The sequence below is a fragment of the Phyllostomus hastatus genome, unplaced genomic scaffold (genome assembly GCF_019186645.2).
Source record: "Phyllostomus hastatus isolate PE091 unplaced genomic scaffold, TTU_PhHast_1.1 phas_contig_210, whole genome shotgun sequence".
Classification (NCBI taxonomy): Eukaryota; Metazoa; Chordata; class Mammalia; order Chiroptera; family Phyllostomidae; genus Phyllostomus; species Phyllostomus hastatus.
This window is the reverse complement of record NW_025333737.1, coordinates 8219670-8239422: the sequence shown is the minus strand read 5'-3', so window position 1 is coordinate 8239422 and position 19753 is coordinate 8219670. Positions and strand designations below refer to the sequence as shown.

At 55.8% G+C, this 19753-nt stretch overlaps 1 protein-coding gene across 3 annotated transcripts; it reads right to left on the bottom strand.

Annotated features, from left to right (window-relative positions):
* Nucleotides 1–467: 467 nt before the first annotated feature.
* Nucleotides 468–19501, bottom strand: CDC42EP4 (CDC42 effector protein 4). 3 transcript variants are annotated; one of them, XM_045837379.1, is made up of 3 exons: nucleotides 19348–19488; nucleotides 11457–11581; nucleotides 468–2864 (listed from the first exon to the last, which is right to left on the bottom strand). In XM_045837379.1, the coding sequence occupies exon 3, from the start codon at nucleotides 2756–2758 to the stop codon at nucleotides 1697–1699; it is 1062 nt and encodes a 353-aa protein (XP_045693335.1). In that variant the 5' UTR covers nucleotides 2759–2864; nucleotides 11457–11581; nucleotides 19348–19488; the 3' UTR covers nucleotides 468–1696. The 3 variants fall into 3 exon arrangements, with proteins under 3 accessions (XP_045693335.1, XP_045693334.1, XP_045693336.1); XM_045837378.1 differs by lacking the exon at nucleotides 11457–11581 and having other exon boundaries at nucleotides 19348–19501; XM_045837380.1 differs by lacking the exons at nucleotides 11457–11581; nucleotides 19348–19488 and adding an exon at nucleotides 18538–18657.
* Between the last annotated feature and the right edge of the window lie 252 nt (nucleotides 19502–19753).

Below are 19753 nucleotides of genomic sequence, written 5' to 3'. Positions count from 1 at the left end.
CCACCCGCATCCCGACATAACCGTCCCCAGAAGCAGAGATGAGCACCAGACATAAGAAAGGGCTTTTTTTTTTTTTTTTTACTGTTGCCTCGCTCTTTTAACAATATCATGGAAAAAATATACAGCTATACAGCTCAGAATCTGGAACTGGCCACCGGCTGCATGGGTGTGGAGGTCGGCGTGGGGCTGCACCCCTGAAACTGAGCACCCACGTGGTGCCTGCACTGAAATGAGGAAGAACTTTGTGTCTGAGTCAGGATCTGGCAGGAGACGGGCGGGGGGCAGCCACGCCTGGCGGGGTCCTGCGTCGTCAGCCCCTCCCCCACTGGCTGCCAGGGGACAGGCGGAGGTGGGTCAGCCAGTTCCCAGGACAGAAAACAATCACCAGTTCACCCCGGGGCTCACACCCAAGCTCCCGCTCCATCCCTGTGGGCAGGGTTATAGGCTGCACAGTGATATTTGAATTTCAAAAGAACAACAAATAATTTTTTAATGTCAGTTATCGTCCACATAGGGCAAAAGGGCACACTTATGCTGAAAAATTACCCTTTGTATACCTGAAATTCTCATTAACTCAACCTTCCGGTTTGTTTTGTTGCTAAATCTGGCAGCCATGTCCCTAGACCCTCCCGCCCTCGCCTCAGAAGTCGGGGAGTGGGCCGAGCTGGCAGGGAGGCCTGGGAAAGGAAGGAGAAGTAGTGAGGGGGTGGGGGGGGCGCAGGCAGGGGGGTAATAACTCAGTCCAAAAAACAAAAAAAGCTTTTATCCCCCACAGGAAAGATATATTACTTTAAAAAAGTCATTTTCCAGAAATACTCTATACTGGATGCCGTCAGCGGTTAACAGCTTTGGGGGATGGGGGGCGGGGGACCACACCCGCAGACGCCCACTCCATGCAATTCTGAATGAAAGCTGGGAAGCACTGAGTATAAGGTGTCTCCCAGATGTTGCCTCTGGTGGCAAGCCTGCTAACCCTGTTCCTGATACTGTTCTAGAAAGACGTACACATGACAAGGAAGAACAAACGAACCCCCTGGGGCTGAGCGCCGCCTATGCCCGGTCCCGTGTCATCATCCTGCAGGGGCCTCCCTCCCACTCCCCACCCCGTTCTTTTCCCCTGGAAGGGGCTGCGTTTAGTGTTCATGTTCGCTCCGGCTTTAGTCCAAGGGGCTCCAGGCTTCCGGTGCACGGATCAGGCAGGGGAGGGAGGGGCCGGGGCACGTGTCCACCCCGTTCCACCCGTGACACACATTTACCCGGGAAGTCGCTGCCAGGTCACAGCAGAAACTCCAGGAGAGAAGAGGAGAGCCAGCGTCCCCAGCCCTGGCGCCAAGACCGCCCCGGAGCTGACCTGCATTGTTGTGGGGGCGGGGCGGGAACTCAGGTTGACTCCGCCATCTGTTTGAGGCCCAAGTGGAGAAAAGGAAACTGATCCCTGCTGCAAGAACACAGCACCGTCCTACAGAGCCCAGGGAGGCCAGGGTGTGCCACAAAGTCAGGCACCCAGGCGGCACCCAGGCACGTTCCTCAAGTCCTCCACGGGCCCCCAGGCGAGGCCAACGCCCCTCATCCATGAAGTCCAGGGTCTGTGGCAGAAGCCAGGCTCTTGGCTGCCCCTGAATAGGGAGGGGAAGGTGGTGGTGGGCTGGGGGCAGGGAGATGAAGCCAAGAACGTGGAACCCCACCTCCTCCGGTCTCACACTCTGATCTCGTCCTCCTCCTCCTCATCCATGAAGGAGAACTCCTTGTCGGGCTGCCTGGACAGGGTGGCCCGGGCCCTGTCTGGCCCCCGGAAAGCAGGGCTGCGCTCTTCCAGGACGCTGGAGGTGCAGCTGGACAGGGAGCTGCTGTCCCGTGTGGTGTGGCTGCCCACGCTGCGGGCTGAGCCCGGGCTGGGGGCCGCTGCTGCCCACCCCTCGTCCTGCGGAGCCTGGGACAGCGGGGGTGAGTCCCGGCCAGCTCTGCCTTCCTGCCTGGCTCGGAGAGGGACCCCCGACACAGAAGCGGGAGCCTTGAGAAGACTGCCCAGGTCATCGTCACTGTGGTAACCGCCACCCTCCTCCTCTGGTTCCCACTCCTCCTTGTCCATGATGCTCAGGACGTCGCCCAGCATGGAGGGCCCCAGGTCAATGTGGAAGGACATGATGGACTCTGCATGCTTCAGCCCGAAGCCGGCCTTGGGCACGACGGGCAGGTCCGTCAGGTCCCCGAAGGCCTTTTCCTCCAGAAGGAGGTCGGGGGAGTGAGGGCCAGTGGCTCCGTTTCGCCGAGGCACCCCCTCCACACAAGCCGCCTCCTGGTCCCCCTCCCCGCCATTCCCCTTCTTCACAGGGCTGGACGACAGGCTCTTGGGCAGCTTGCTGGAGCCCTTTTCGGCAGCCTCCTTCTCGTTCAGCTGGGGCAGGGACATGGCGTTCTTGACAAACAGGGCCGAGTCCCGCAGCGAGCCTAGCATGTCCCTCTGCTCCCGGTCCCCCCTGGTCACCGACTGTGACCGCTTGCTGCCCCGAAACTTCCGGGACAGGAGGCTGCGTTTGGACGAAGAGGAGGATGCCTGTTCATCCAGGGACTCACCGTCCGGCTCACCAGCCTTGTTGTTGAGGAACGAGGTGTCTCCAAAGGCGTCCCCCGCCCGGCCCACGTGCATGGTGTGGCGGAAGTCGCCCAGCGGGGCGCTGATCATCTCGGCCGTGAGGTCCACACGGGAGCGGCGCTTGGAGTGCATGGAGCTGGACACCAGCTGCTTGAGGATGGGCATCTTGCCCAGGGGGAAGGGAGGCAGGGCCTCCCAAGGCAGCAGGCAGGTCTGGAGTCAGAGCTGAAGTCTGGCGGGTGGAGGGGGCGATGAGGAGGAGCTCAGAGAGCTGCAAGAAGAGAACAGCAGGAAAGGGTTAACCTGGGCTGGCCTCACAGCACAAAAGCCCCATCTGCCTACAGGCTGTTATTCAAACCCCAGCTCCCACCAAAATGAAACAATATGAACCCAGCCAGCAGTCAATTTCATAATCGCGCCTCTTTCTTCATCCACAGGTTTCAGGTTAGGGAAGTGCTTCTTGCAAATCTGTTTGGCGTTCAAGGAGGCACAGACAGAGACACACGCGTTCCCTGAAGCCTGAGAGAGAAAGAGATCTTTCTTCGGGAGGACAATAATGTCTCTCCACCCCTTCACACCTCCTCCCAATCAGGATGCTGCCAGGGCCAGCAGGACTGCATTTAAGGACGTGCGCGTGTGATTCCACAAAGCAGTGTAGCAAAGAGACGCAGCCTCTGACTTGACTCCTCTGAACAACTAGTCTGGAGATGTGCTGGGAGTTCTTCCTGAGTCTGACCTCAATCCCTGTGAAGTCACCGGACACTTCAACCTGAGTCATCGTCCTCAGAAGAGGGAGAAGACGGAATGGGCCCCGGGGAGATGCTGCCTGGCACCGCAACATTTGTGGGCGGCCCGGCTCACTTTCTGAATCAGAATTGGGGTGGGGCTGCTGGGATCCGCACAACCGGCTCTCCAGCCTTCCCATCACTTCAATGAGGGTCCTGACTGCGGTATCTCCATCTCGGGGCCCCAAGCTCTTTGTCAAGGATCCACCCTCTGCCTGTTGGGGAGATCGAGACTGGAAGGCTGCCTCCCAATTTCTTTAATCCCTAGGGGTGCAAGAAGGCCAGGGACTAACCCTAGGTGACCTAGGTCTCCTGGGCTCTGCAGACTCCCAGGTGATTGAAAGGCAAAGGGCCATCTGAATGCCTGAGGCACCACACACACAGCTCCTGGCAAGAAGTTGAAGTTCAGTGTTGGAGCCAAACCAGCCCCTTTCCCTCAGGAGCGACCTGCCCCAAATGCTACACCCAGTAGCATAGGACTGAGCAGTGTGGGGAGGGATGGGTGCAAGAACTCAATCAAGTACAGCGGGTGGGGTGGTGGTGGGGTGGGGCCTCCAGTCCTGCTAACAGCACAGTTCTCAACAGCACCCTCAATGTGGACCCAGTCTTCCAGATGTAAAGCTCAACCTGTGGGTGCCCCATGCGTTTCTTCCTCACCCCCAGCTACTGCCCCCCGGCTAGGCCACCACAACCCACCTAGCCCCTGACATCAGCCCACAGGTCTCCCTGCACCCTGTGTGTCTCTCCAGTCCATCCTTCACCTTTTAGTTAAAGCAAAACCCTCCTCGGACTGCAGATCCCTTGGCCTGGCATGCCCACTCAATGCTACTGCTTGCCGCTCTCCTATGCCCACACTGTCCCAGACCCAGGACTGGACACGTGCAGTCCCCCGCTGGAATACCCTGTCACCTGGCTCACCCAACATCCTTCAGGGCTCAGCTGAGACGTCACCGCTTCTGGGAGAAGGTCCTTAAGCCAGCTCAAGTCCTGCCAGTTACCTCCCCGTCGCCAGCAGTTTGGAAGGCCCCTCTCCCAGCAGGCACAGTTATATTTCTAGCCCTGCTGGCTGGGCTGTCATTTTCCCACTGGACTGGGAGCTTCTGGAGTGTCCGGACGGGCCTGCTCACTGCTGGACCCCACCTGGCAGCGCAGGGCACAGTTGGTCTCAAACACCTGTGGGAAAGGCCAACGCTTCCGGCCTCCCGTCCCCCAGTTTTTGCCTTCTCAAGGCCAATGACAGTGCTGGCTTCGTTTCTGCCTACAGCCAGGCTCCAGGGCTCTCGGCCTGACCTCTCCATGTCCTCTAACCCCACTCCCACGCTCTCTTCTTTGACCAGCTGCTGAGGCTCAGCCTCATGGCTCCCCCACCAGGAAGTGCCCCTCCTCCCCCCAGGCAGCCACACTGCTCCTCACTCCAGCAAACAGTTCTCCGGGCTGGAGCCAGGCACCAGGGCAGCCCTGCCACGTGGGTGACCTGGGCTGCACTCAGAGCCTAGTGAGGACTGTCCTGGAAGGCCTTGAGATGACCCCTATGTCCGGCAGCTCCCCCTCCTCGCCCTCTTCTTCCTCCCACCAAACCCTAGGAAATGTAGCCTCTCCTCGCCTCGCCTGAACCCTCCTGCCCACGCCCTGGGATCTGACCTCTAAACCAGGGCTGTCCAACCTTTTGGTGTCTCTGGGCCACAATTCAATACACAAACACTAATGAGCAAAAGAAAGGCTTTAAGTCAACTTTCGATTTTGTGTTGGGCCGCATTCCTAGCCATCCTCGGCCACATGTGGCCCGTGGGCTGTGGGCTGGACGCCCCTGCTCTAAACAGTCAGGAACAGCTAAAGCAGGGATTAGTAAACATTTTCTACAGAGGGCCAGACAGTCAAGATTTTCAGCCTTGTGGCTAAAAAAGTCTTGGTCACAGCTATGCAACCGTCTTTGCAGTAGGAGAGCAGTGGTTGACTCCCTGTGAACAAATAGGTGTGGCTGCATACCAATAAAACTTTATTTACAAAAACTAGTGGTGGGCCAGATTGCTGACCCCTACGTTAGACACATGAAAAGCACCAGCCTTGGGGTCATGCCCTCACCGCTACCCCAGGTCCAGCGTTCTCCCTACCCGACCCTGGGCCTTTGGGAGGGGGTAGCACTGCCCAGCTGTCATGACCAATTGAGCAGCCCTCCCCACTTCTGGCTGGGGTGGGGGTGAGGGGGTGGTCCAGAGAAAGGGGAGCCTGGCTGCTCCCTGGAGAAAGTTCTAGTATAGCCCTAGAGCAGATTCCAACACTTCGAGCCAGACCTTCCTTTGGGGTGCGAGCTGTCCTGTGCACAGTAAGATGTTGAACGACACCCCCAGCTTCTACCCACTAGATGCCAACAGCATCTCTTTCCCAGCTGTGACAACCAAAATGTCCCCAGAAATGCCAAGTGTCCTCTGGGGGGGCACCAGGACCCCTGGGTTAAGAACTGTTACCCAGACGTGAGAACACACAGGTGAAAATAAAGCAGGTAAACAACAGTAAACAAACACAAAGAAAAAGGGAGGGAGAGAGGGGGGAGGGGACGTAGAGGGTCAGAGCTGTGCAAGGGTTTCGGTGTCTTGGTAGGAATCCCCAGACCCAGTAAGCAACTTCGAGCCTGTGGTTTCAGACCTTAAGTGTTGGAGAAATAAAGGGAAACCGCAGGTCCAGCTGCCCAGGGCTCAGTGGGGATGATGCAGACCCCTGCGGCCACCCATAGGGACTGGGTATCCTGGCCACAAGGCCACGGGACAGGAGGGTCCTGGCTCTCCCATTAACCCCTGCTGGTAGCATCCTCAAGGGTGGGCTCTGCAGCAGTGACAGGGGCCAGCACGGGAACCCCAGACCAGCCCCGGGATCGCCAGGAGCCTGCGTGGCCCACTCCCCGAGAAGACAGAGACAGGTCTGGCCAGTGCTCTCTGCTGCCTGCGGTCTCACCCCTTGGGGGTGAGAATCAGGCTCTGTGGCTTGTGAAAAGCCAAACCATCTTCAACATCCAGCACGAAAAGTTTCCATGAGTTGGGGCCTGGAGAGAACTCACTCATGGGGTTGTCGTTGGTCCCCGGGTGACGTCTTCACCGGAAGCACCTAACAGAACGATCTGGGGGTGAGAAGGTGGAACACGGTGCTCAAATACAAGCAGGTGGCCCAGGTTGGCCTGGGGGCCAGGTCAGGAGGCCTGGGTGCCCACCCAGGAGCTGTGGCTTTGGGAGGGGGTGTTGCTAAGTGCCGTGAACTCAGCTCTGGGGAAGTGGCTAAAATAGGCTTCAGAGGACAGGGCAGCCACTCCCCAGAGCTTGTCATGGGCGGAACAACCCCCCCGCCCCCACCCCGGAAGCCACATTCCACTCTCCTGGCAGAGCCCAAACCACAGCAGCACTCACAGCTCTCCCGGACTCTTCCAGCCTCTGGCGGAACCAGAGCCCAGCCCTCAGAGCCTCTGACCACAGAACCTTCCTTTGAGGCAAAAGCAACTGAAGTCCATTCCCTGGTTGGTCTACACCCTCAGGTCAGCTAGGCTCTAATCCGATCCTGGGACTACAGGAACTTACCCATCTCCCAGATCAGTGACAGGACGGACAGTCCCGAGTCCCAGGCAGTGGCCTGTCCCTGGCAGCCTGGCCCCAGCAGGACACAGACCTGAGTTCTCCAGGGGCAGCCTAGCCAGCCTCCTGCTTCCCGGCTGACCCGCAGCTCACCCTGGCACAGAGTCTGCGTGCTTCTGCACCCAGCGCCACTGTGCAGCCCCCTCCATGGTTTCCTGATGTTCTGACCATCTACCCGCTACCGGCACCAAGCAACACAGCTGGGCAGAGGGGGCATTGGGCACAACTTCATCCAGGGCTTGGAATGACTGCCAGAGACTTCATGTCTTTCTCTGTCTCTCCTTCATTCTTTCTTTCGCTGTCCCCCTCTCTGATTACTGCATGCCCACCAATTTTCCCATACTCCTCTGGGCCTGGGAGACAGAGCAGTGAAAACAAGAGGCCACAGCCCCACCTCCCCAGCGCACTTGCTGGGTGAGTGGGGTTGGGTGGGGAGCGAGGCTGTAAACAGGTAAATAAAGCAGGGCCTCGCTGTCCTCACTGTCAAGAAGGAACCCAGGAGAGAGTACCAGGGGCTGGAGTCCCGGCCCCACCCCCGAGGAAGGGGCACTGTGAGCTGAGAACTGAAGGATGAAAAGGAACGGGGCCCGCCAAGAACATTCTGGTGGAAGGAGCAGCACAGGCAAAGGCTCAGAAGTAGGAGCAAGCTGGTGATGTTTGAGGAATCGAGTGAAAACCCAGGGCCCTCTCTGTGAGACCAGGGAGGGTTTGGGTGGTGTTCTAGGTGCACAGGGCAACCAGTAGCAGCTTCTAAGCAGGCAAGTCATCCAATCTTTGTAAGTTCCCATATGGCAGCTGGCCTTGGAGGTACGAAGGAAGGGGAGCAAGAATTCAGGGCAAAGGGGAAAGAGGCCAGGACATGGGGGCCACTAAGGAGCTGGACTGGGGGAAGGGGGGGCTTCCTTCATGGCATGTATTGAAGGTAGAGACACCAGGAGCAGTTGAAGGCAGACGGAGGAGAGAAAGGACAGAGTCAAAGGGGACCCCAAGGCACTTCGAGCCCCAGGCGTCCTATCTACTAGTAAGTCTCACCTGGTGGGCCTTCCCTCTCAGGGGCACGCTGACAGGCCCCATGAGGCAGACCTTAACGCTGCCAGCCTGTCAGCGGGGACAGCTCGCTAAAGGGGCTGTGCAGGACACTCAGTGTAACACGGCCACGACTCTCCAAGCGGCGAGGGGCTCAGGCTCTAGTCACAGGAGGAAAAGGCTTTCTGGGAAGCTCTCCAGCCTTATCCTGTGAAGATAAGGAGTCCTGGGGAACTGTTTTGTTCCAGCAGCAGACGGGGCCCAGGGGCAGATGTGACCAGGAGAACCGAAATGCCCTGATCCACTGCGTGTGCCTCACCAGGAGGACCCGTGCTCGGTGGGGCTGCACCGTGGTTCCAGCTGACTGCAGCACACGCAGAGTCTTTTAGCTTCTCCACGTGTTCTGCTGAAAGCCCTCATATTTGAAAAGTGTCCTTTTGCACCAGGAGGTTAAAAAAGCACTCTTAAAATTATCTGTGCCCAAACAACCAGTTATTTTTAAAAGCCCAGGGTGGGAACTCAAGCAATCACCATTCTAACTTCTGTCCCCCGAGTATCCGTGTCCATATCCCCTTACAATCCCCGGGTGCGGAGCGATGTGCTCTCAGAGACCAGAGACTGAGTGAAGGGACGTGCCCTGCATCACGGGTGGAAGCCCAGTGGATTTCCTCGCACACCCCTGGGGCTGCTAAAACAGAGCTCCCGGCGTCACGGGACTCCCACCGCGGCGTCCATGGCACCTACAGTTTTCGATCCCCAAGACTGAGAGATGGAGGACACCCTGGAGATGGTCCGACTGCTGGGGCAGGGGAAGAACCTGCAGGAGGGCATGGGGCTGGCGAGTGACCAGGCGGCGCTCCAGCCCAGGCTTCCTGACTCCCCAGCTAAAGGCCTTTGCCAGGTGACACTGGGGCCGACTCACTGCCAGGCCCCAGGCTAGACTTTTCCCAAGTCTGTTGCCATCTTGCCCATAAGAGTTAGCACAGGGAAGGGGGAAGGACCTCCCCCCGCAGCAAGCGGTGGGCCCTAGGTGCCACCAGGCAGGGAGAAAGGGACACGACCCTGGACCAAGAGCTGCTCAAAGTCGAAATGACCCCAGGATGGCGTGATCACGTGGCATCAGCAACTATGGCAATTTCTTTCAATAATGGCTTTGAAATGAGTGTGATTCCACAACCTCCACAGTGGGAAACCTGCTCTAGTGAGTATTTAATTAAAGTCACCACACATTCACCAAAGCCTTATTCGTAACAGCAAGAAGACTGGACACAACCTAACGTCCAACAATACGGAGAAGGCTGAGACCTCTATCAGCTGTGAACTGAACAGGCTGTCACACGGGCACGGAAAGTGGGAGCTGTGCAGACCACGCTGCAGCCTGGAAAACCCTTCCCCCGGCAGCGCCGAGCGGAAGGGAAGAGGCAGAACGAGCCCGGTTCACACAGCAGCGCAGCTCCGCGCGGATGCGCACTCGGGAATGAAGGCTTAAAGGGCACCGGAGAAACTCAGGAGTGGTGTCAGGCTTCAGAGGAAGAAAACAAGCTTTTGAAAAAGACGTTTCCTTTAATGTGGTAGTACTACTGTAATAATAACTTTAAAATCCCAAAGCATCAAAGGCTTAAGGAAAATCTTCTAATTTCAAAACCAGCTTAAAACTATCCAGTTCTCAGGGCTCAGTACAAGGCAGCCAGTGGGGGCTGGGCAAGCAGGGGTCGAGGTCCACGCTCTCATTTGGAAAAATCTTCCCTTGAACTCTGTTCTTTCTCCCTCTCTCCTCCAGAATCCACCCACTTTGTCCCCCACTCTGCCAAGGCTGGACATGTTTATTAATTCTCATTTTATTCTAAATGCTCTCTGCAAGGAGAAAGTGGGCAATCTCTAACAACCCGGTGTCAGGGAAAACAGGGAGCTTAGGACGCCCCCAAAAGAACTCGCTCCCCAACAGCTGCATCCTGGTGCTTGAGCCGCCTCCACTGAGCAGGAGATGAGAGATAACAATCCTCCCTACCCCCACCCCAGAGACTGGCCAATTCCCAGTGACACCAAAGCTCTAAGCTGGAGGCCAGCCTCCCACAAGGGTGACCCTGAAGTGGGATCCTGTCTGAGAGACCCTGGGCAGGTGAAGGTTCTGCTTCTGCGGCTTCTACAGCCTCAGCTCAGGTCTTCTGGTAGTTGCAGGGAGCAGAGGACACAAGGAAGGGTGGGGGTCACAGCAGGACAACCAGCACCCCGTTCCCCCACCTTGCTTCAGTTGCTAGCCGACCACCCAGCCACGCGCAGAAGCTATGCTGTAGGCAGTTCCCCGTCACCGGGTGCCTGGTGCGTGCCAGGCGCTGTGCTGGGACACCATAAATGCACACCCCCATTTACGGGAAGCAAAACCAAGGCTCAGAAGGCATGATATCCCTTGCTCACTCTCACAGCTACAAAACGGAGATTTGAACCCGTTTCTGTTGTACCATGGAACACATGATCTGCTGTATGAGGTCACCCCGCTCCAGCCTGGTCCACAGCCACACTGAGGATGTGCACACCGGGGCAGGGAGCGCTCCAGGCACAGCTCAGATGGGCCCCTTCTGACCTGGATCTCACGCCCACTTCTGGTTCTGATTCCCTGGGAGGTGAGAGGGGAAGACCACCCTGAAGCAGCACCAGGACTCGCCCACACATTTAGGAGCGGCCCAACACAAGGCCGCAGTCCCGTGTTTTCCCTGCCTGTCCTGCTCCCAAAGGCAGTCTGTGTTCCTCGGTACTCCCAGCTGCCCAGAAGGAAGACCAGAACACCGACCCATACTCTCTCCCCAAAGTCTCCCAGCCTGGGTGCCCTGTGCGTGCTCCACCCTCCCTGCATGCCTGCCAGTCCAGACCAAGTCCATTGGCCCAAGGGTGCCACTGCCCAGCCACACTCTCAGGCACATCCCATTTCCTGGAGAGAAACACCCCCGGCTTTGGTCCCTCCTCCTGGAAGAAAAGGAAAGTGAACAAGGCCCATGCCCCCCACTGCTGCTAACATACACTTCTCAGCATCCTTGCAGGGAGGGAGGCAGGAGTGTTACCGGGGAGGAGCGTGAACCTTCCCAGGTCATCAGGACACGAGGCTCTTGTCGGGCCAGGTTTACTGCTCAGGGAAGAAGGAAACCGTCCAGGCCAGAACTTCTCAGCAACTTCTACTTTCTGCTGCCTCTCTAGGGGTCTTTAAATAATTTACACCTACACTGTCCAATAGGCAGCCACCGCCTTGTGTGGCTAAAGATCAATTGGGCGAGTCCGAATTGACAGGTGCTGAAAGGGACACGCTGGCCTTCAAAGACTTCTAACAAAAAAGAGAATTTAAAACAGCTCATTCATGTTTTTATATTGATTACATGCATGTTAAGATAACATATGGAATATAATGAGTTAAGTAACATGTTAACTTCATGTATTTTGTTTTACCTTTTTAAAATGCAGCTAGTAACAATGTCAGTTAACCACGGGACTGGCACAACACTTGTATTGGAGAGTGCCGCTTGAGACGTTTTTCCCCTTTCCTGGACAAGCCGTGCTCGACTCTCCGCTGTCTGTCGACGAATAAAATAAAGCCAGCCATTGTTTACATTTGGGTGGAAACGTGAACATGTTAGTAACACATGTTGCAGTATTTTAGATTCAATCCTGACTGCCTGTATTTCCTATCCAGTGGGCCACTGGTGAAGGCTAGGTTGTTTCCGTTTTGTTGGAATTCTGTAACAAATACCTTTCCAGCTAGGTCTGCTCAAGTCCTTAGCTATTTCCGGAGGATGCAGACTTCTAAGTGAGTAAAATTACTTTTGTTTCTTATTGTTAACTTGTTCTCCAGAAGGTTTCACCAAGTCACAGCCCGACACAGGAGGACGGACTTGAAAACACAACACAATCCCCACCGCGCTCATTCGGAATGGGCATTTCTTTGATTACCGATGAGGGTGACCGAGTATTCTGAAAATTGTGTTATTGCCCCCACGTATCCTTTCTCTTGTGAATCCTTCTTCAAGTCTTTGCACCTTTTTAAGGGATGTGTATGACTTTTTAAAATACTAAAGCTATTTAAATTTTTGACCATATTTTGTAGATTTCCACAAATTTATCATCCTCCCCTTTACAGTATGGTAATTTTGTTGTTTTCTTTCACCAAGAATGCGCTGATTTTTACATGGTCAAGTCTGTTTTATGGTTTCTGGCTTTAAGATCTTGAAGCAAAGACACTCGCACTCCCAAGTTTATGGAAATATACACTTCTAAAGCTATATCAGGTAATTAAAGGCTACTCCAAGAAAAAAAAATCTAGAAGGAAATACACCAAACCAGAGATGCCTGTAGCTTGTAAAATTATGGGTCACTTAAAATAGAAAATAAAAAGTTAAAATATAGCAATAATGTTACTGATTCCTTATATTACTATGTGAGTTAAACATCAAATGCTACCTTCATCAGACGTTAAAGTCTTTATATAACATAGATCCACACATGGGCGGGCGTATCCCAGACCCCCTTTTCTGTTCACCCCTGTGCTAGGTCTGCACTGTCTCTTTGCAAAACATTTTGAGTATCCAATAGGGTAATATCTTACCTTTAACTTATTTCTAAAATTTTCTTGGCTTTGCTAATTCAGCTAGTCTTCCAGATGGACTTTCAAAACATTTTATTAAGTTCCAAAAGAAATCCTGATGGGAGCATATTGGAATCGAAAGGAAACCATAAATCACGTCGGGAAGAATTGGCTTTATCACAACATCAAGTCCTTACATCCATCCATTCAGACGTTCTCCGTTAAATTTTGTGGTTGTTCCTCCTTCGAGCCTTACACATTTCTTGTCATGTATATTCTGGGCATTTTACGCTCTCCTGCTGTGAACGGGTTTTGCATGCTCCCTATTACTTATTTTATATATACATATTTTTAATGGCCACCTTACTAAACTTGTACTGTCTTATACACTTCAGTCAACTTTACAGTTAAATCATTTGGGCTCTGCATCAGCTGCAACTAATAATAATTCTGCCTCTTCCACCCCTCATCCTTATCTTGTTCCTGGTGTTTGCAGTGATGCTCCAAACCTCAGTCCACAGGACAGTAGCCACAAGGCACAAGGGGCTTTCTGGGCACTTGAAGTGTAGCTAGTGAGACTAAGGAACTCAACTTTTTACTTATTTTAAATGTGAAAACTGATGTTTGGTTTAGTACATGGAAAACCTAAGTGTGTTTCAAACAACTTGAGTATGTGAATCTACTTTTTCAACTGTACACTTCTGTCTAAATTCGGATTGAAGCTGAAAATAGCATCCAAACCGAGATGTGATATGGGTGTAAAATACCCACTGGATTTTGAAAACTCTGTATAAGAGATACTGTAAAATATTTTATTCATATCTTTCTGATTACAATATTCTGCATATACTAGGCTAAATAACATTAAAATTAATCTCACCTGTCTGTGTTCTTGAAACGTGGACTGAGAGCTGTGGCTAGCCTCTCCCAGCAGTGGCTCTGACAGAGAGCTACCAAGACTGGGTGCGAGGAACCCTCTCTGGGAAGTGGCACCCTGGACCCCACCTCTGGGCCCGAGGTGGACATGCTTCCTGGCTCCCAACCACGGCCATGATGGAAGCACGAAAAAGGGAACTGTGTCACTGAGCTTTTATTCTGCACCAAGCTTTATTTTCATCAAACTGCTTTTTAAAAAAAGTTACAAGTAATACACTGTGCTGGCATTTGAGAGATTTTATCTCACGCATTCTTCCAAACAAGCCCATGGAGTTACTGGCATCACCCCCATCCTGCACATAAGAAGGCTTAGGGTTAGATGATTTGCCCAAGCCACATGGCTGCTAAGGACAGAGCAGAGAGAAGAGTCCAGGGCTGCCTGATTCGGAACCCTGGGCCCTTTCTACTTTTTCTGTATCAGTGGGGGTAGGAGGGTCACAGGCATTGTTGGGCCCTGGCCTGAGGTTTGATGAAGGTTATGGATGCAAAGTTTTGCACAGAATTTCAGGTTAAAACCTCTCTAGTCTGGTCACCCCATTCACCACCATTCCAGGGAAAGTACAGAAAAAATCTGGGAAATACAAAGCACCCTCCACCCCCACAGGGAACCCCTGCTTCTCCTGGGCTGGGAGCGGGCCACTGTCTCCACTCTGCTCCTGCATCTGCCTCCCTCCTCACCCCAGAGCCATGGGCTGTGGGCCCGGGGAGGGGGGGGGGGACGGGACGGGGGGACGCGGACGGAAGGCTGCAGGAGGGGAAGGAGAAAGCCCCCTCTCGTCACTATCTGGGAGTTGCTTCCGTAAGGGAAGAGAAAGGAGTGAGCCATGACCTGGGAGTGACAGGAAGAGACAAATCAGGAGTCAAGGCAACAAGGAGCCAGTGACTCAGGACATTCGCAACTTAGCTTGTTTACAGGGCTCTTCCTGGAGATGGCCCCGCCCCCACCCCTGCTGGCCGCCAACTAGCCAGAGACAAGCTACCAGAGGGGGAGCCAGGAGAGGGGAAAGGGTGCCTGGTGGGGGCGCTCCACTGCCCCCATGCACCTGGGTCTCCCTCATCTGGGACTGGCCCATGCTTCACCCTCCTGCCCAGGCCTCAGAAGGAAGCGGCTGGGCTTGAAATCAGATCTGCCAGGCCTGGTTTGGTTTCACTTTGCTTCTCCTGAGATCAGAGTGCTCAGCTGAGGAGTGGGGACTGAAAGGACACTCTGGGGTCTCCAGGGGGAGCTGGGTGACCTGGACTCACTCTAGAGCAGGCTGGCATCTGTCTTGGGCCTGCCAGAGAGTGCAGTTGTGTTGGGGGTTGGGGGAAGGGGGGGGCAGTGGCGGGTGGCAAAGAGCAGGGACCAGAAGCCAGACTCCCCAGGTTACATGAGCTGGCCTGTCAGCCACATTGGACAAGTTACTTGTGCCTCAGTTTCCTCACTAGCTTTCAAAGTGATTGATAACATTGTACATGTCTTAGCCTTACTGTACGAATTAAAGAAGCTAATACATGTAAAGCCCTTAACACGTGGATGCATAAGTGGTGAGCGTCCTGTGTTTGCTGCGCTATGAAGAGGGTGCTGGATGTGTTCTCGCTCTCGGCAGGTGCCCTATGCCTGTCCCTTGAAGAGTAGAAGGAAAACTGTAGCATTTCCAGTGACACTCTGGCCACTGTCACTCCCCTAAGTTCAGAAAGGACACATTAGTAACTCAGGACACATACCCCCAGTGTTACCAGAGGACACCTAATCCAAAAGGCTCCAGGGCTGACCCCTTTTCAAGTCCTTGGGGGGTCCCCATGATGAACTGTGGCGGGGGAGGGGGTGCTCCAAGATTCTGAGGGCCAGGGGCAGACTGTAGTCCCCACCAGCAAAGGGCAAGCAGCGGAGCTGGGGTGTCCTCCCCCACTGGGCCTTCCCTCCTCCCCTTTCACCTTCAATGAATCGGGGGAGGGAGCCTGGCTCCTCGCAGGCAGGACTCACACTCTATCTCACTTCCACTTGGACCAGGTGAATGAAGTGAAGGCGGGAAGAGAACTCTATTCCCATTCCCCCATAACACAGGATGTGGGGGAACCCTAAGTGCTTCCTGCAACAAATGCGCAAAACCTCAGCATGATCGACCTCCCAATGAAACACAGCCAGCCCGGTCCTTGAGCCGAACCAGAGTCTCCTTAGAGGTGCCTGTGAACTGTGCTGCCAGCCCAGAGGAGTTCTTTGTGCTCACAGCGTCTCTGCTCCCATTATTTTGATTGAGCCATAAACCCCACAGGGAAGTGAGGAACACCAGTCCTCCTTGGATGCTTCAGGACCAAGGGCAAGATTCCAAGGAATGGGGAAGGGATGCACTGAGTGGGGACCTGCAGGTGAAGAGGATGGGGCGGCAGGGGACCGAGCTGACAGAGCCTGCAGACTGAGTTCAGCCCCCATGAGAAGTGCACACAGGCCACAGGTCTGAGGAGAACCTAGACTACCCCAGGGAGACTGGAGGCTGCCCCCAAGTGTAAGCCAGGGATCTCTCTTGCCCTGGCCCTATTGCTTTTCAGACGCTCTCAGCCCCTGGGCAGGGGGAAGAAATGAGGAAGAAATAGCAGTGCAGAGCTGGATAAGAAATCTAAGCCTTCCTTCATGAACATGCCCCACACTGCCCTCACCTGACCCAAGAGGAAGACCCTTCCTCCTCTCAGGAGGCTCAGAGGAGACCACCAGTGCCCCTATTCCCAGCAAAAGAGGGCTCTGGATGCCAGAGCTGCAAACTGGCAGTGCCTGGGGGCGTCTCTGATGCCTTTTATGGAAGGAGGCCCAAGTCTCCCCAAGAGGTGGGTTTCCAGCTGGTGCTTCGGGGACACAGTGAGTGGGAATGTAGGCAAGTAATGATTAAGCTTCCTTCACAACATACTGCAAGCAGAGAAGGGACATGTCCGGCTACACACATGGAACCCCCACCCCCAGCACGTCTATCATCTATCGGGCCCTTGTCCAGAGAGGGCCAGGGCCTATCCTCTCTAGAGCACCCATAAGTCCCGGCTGGAGCTGGCCTTTGGGACCCTCTGCCAGGAGCTTAAGGGTTTGGTCCCTTTTCCCAAGGTTTAGGAAAAGCCTTCCGGTACACAGGTCAGAAGACCTGAGCTTGGGTCAGCTCTCAGGGCTTCCAGTCAAGGTTGCTCAACCCCTCTCCCTCCCTCCGCCCCCAAGCCTTATCTCTGGCATCAACCCAGGTTCTGTTCCTCCAAAGAGCTGGCTCCTCCCTCCTCCACAGGGACAAGTTCCTCAGAGCCTGTGGAACTTCCTGCCAAAGGAGGCTGGAGTCTGCCCAACAGCAATCCTGGGTGCTCTGGCCTCTGGGCCCTCCACTCCCAACTAATCCAAACTAGAGCAGGAAAGAGAAAGAGAGCGAAACAGGAGAAAGGCTGCAAACGCCATGCCTGCCACACCTGGGCACAGCCTGTCCTGGCTACAGAAATCAATCAACCAAAAGGGGGAGGGCGGGGACTAAACTCACTGAACCAGACCCAATCCCAGGCTCTTCACTAGTACAGAAGGGTCTAAGATCCTCCTCCAGGTCAACTTCTGCCCAGCCCCACCCTGCCTCATTTTGTAGATAAGACTCATCTGCTTGGGTCTCTGGGGTCTCTAATCCTGGCTAGGCTGGGACAACAGCTTGGGATGAGCACTGGTAGGTGGGTGTTGAGGGGCAAGATGGAAACCCCAGATAATGGAAGGAATACTCAAAGTAGAGGCCTGAGCTAGAAAGAATAGCTTGAGCATTTGGCCATCAGTGACCAGGGGTCTGTGACCTCAGGGGCTGGGACCCACCCCAAATGGCTGCCTCCTGGGAGTAGGCTCACTTTGTCACACTGGGTCCCTCCCAGGAACCCCCAGGAAGACCAGGAGAAGGAGGGTGGGTATCTCCCAAGTTTCCCTGAAACCCCGTTGTGGGAAGGAGCAACTGTCCTCAAGGAGTGGAGGGGCGAAGTCCAAGTTGGGAGGAGATAAACCACTCTAATCTGTTGGTCACATGGCGCTCACACAGGGCAGCTGATGAAAGCTGGAACCCACATGGCAGCCCCACACCCACAGCAGGGTCCAAGCTACCCCAGAGGACAGAGCCTCACAAGTGGCCTGCAGATGCTCCATTTATTGCTTCAGGAGCCCTGGGGTCACGCAGAGGTCTGGCTGGGCCCACAAACTCCCCTTTTGGGGGAAATTCACAGCACAGCTCCACCTTCCTTTGTGCCCTGTTCTTTGTTCTCTTAAAATTCAGTCCATCCTGCCGGTGGTCCCCTCCTCCACCCCAGCCTCAAAAAGGGGCGGAGGCGTGGGGAGTTATTAGAAACCCAGGCTGTGCAAAGTTGCATTGCGGGAGGCCCTCCTGCAACGGGGCCCCTCATTGTTTATCCGGGCTGGATGAGGAAAGCTTTCTCTGGTCCAGATGCACCCCAGACTCTCTAGATTGGAGCCAGGGGCTCCAGAGCTCAGGGACGCTCTCCCCATTCAACTGCTCAAGCACAAGGGCAAAGAATGGGCACCGCGGACGCCTCAGGGGGGCCATGGGAGCTGGTCAGATTGCAAGGGGTGACAACAAGAAAAGAAAAAGCATTGTATTTCCTCTCTATTCTCCCAGTGAGAGAAAGAAAACTTCCAAAGCCCAGACTGCAGTATCTCATCGGGAAACAAGGAATCTGGTTTGAGTTAGCAGAGGGCACCCCTCCCCCCAACGGCCGCCCCCCCGCCCCCCGCCGCGTCTCACGCACAACCCAGGCTCCGGCTGGGTACTTTCCCAGGAAGCCTGCCCAGTCTCGGCCCTCCAACTCCTGCTCCCGGTTACCGCCCCCTCTCCCGACCGGGTTTGGTGACTGGCTGCGGCGGCACAGCCCAGAGGGAAGCCAACGGGTGGGGGACGGGGGGAGCACCACGGGCATAGGGCAGTTTTGTACCCTCGGCTGGGGGCGCTCCAAGGAGCGGGAGGAGCCAGAGACGGCTAATCGCAGCTCGACCGCCCCAAACCGGAGATTAAATCATTAACCAACCGCTCCAGGCCCTCGGCCACGCCAGAAGCAGGTCCCACGCATAGTCCTGTCCCCAGACTCCAAAGAAGCTGCCTGCTCCGCTGGGCCCCACCCCGCCGCGGGCTCACGGTCTTCCCGAGGAGGCAGGCGGGGCTGGATCTGGCTGGGGAAGGCGGTGGGGGGCGGGATAGTATTTGTTTCCTCAGCTATTCCCTTCCAGGAGGGTCTTTCTCTCTTCTCTCAAGTCCGGTGACATTGGGTGGCGTGTGCTGCAGTGTGTGTACGAGAGTGAGAGCGCGTGTGCACGCTTCTGCCACGACAAGCGAATAATCCTGTTCTTATTCATGGAGAACTCCGTGCGCACACACGCCCCCCTCGGGAGCCCGCGGGCTGTGCGGCGCGGACTCTAGTGCCGACACACACCCCACTCCCGGGCAGGGGGTGGACCTTTAAACGCGGCACCCATCCCACCCCACCCTCACACCCACCCCTACCCCAGCGCCCTGGCCGTGCTGGAGAGCGCCGGTCTGGGGAGAGGAAATCAGGTCGGAGCGAGGCTTCGCCCGGCTCTCTGCCACATCCTCCTCCCCAAACCCCACAAGGCTGGACAACAGGATTCATGGCTCCCGTCCCCAGCCTCAGCCCTGCAATCCGCGGGCGGCGCGGTGATAAGTGGCGGCGCGGAGCAGGTGGGTTTCGGTGCCCTGGTCCCCGACCCACGGCCCCTATCGTGGCTTTTTCAATCCTTTCTGCCCCATGGGGAGGCTCGAGCCCCCCAAGCCGAGCCCACTCGAGCTTCGCAGGGCGCAGGTGCCTGTCACAGTCGCCTACCTGGGTCCCCAGAGACGCGAGCGCCTGGCGCGCAGCACTGCTTTCTCCGCCGAGTGGGCTCCGCGCGGCGCCGAGGCAGGCTGCCCATGTCAGCGCCGGCGTTGGTTTCCCTCTCTCTCCAGCTTCCAGGGCTCTAGCCGCGGGGACACTCCCCTTCCAGGCTCCGCCCGCACCTCCGCCCCCCATCACGTCACGGCACCGCCGCAGCCAATGGCCGGAGGGAGCCGCAGCCCGGCCACTGGGCCTTCTCCGTTCAAATCCGAGAGTTTGAGGCTTTCAGAGCGCGAGGCGGGGAGGCTGGAGCCAGGCCCGGGGCTGGGGGGCGGCTCTGGGGAGACCCCGCCTTGCTCCGCTCTGGGACCCAGTACCACCTGGAGCCCTGAGGCCTAGGGCGCAACTCTCCTGG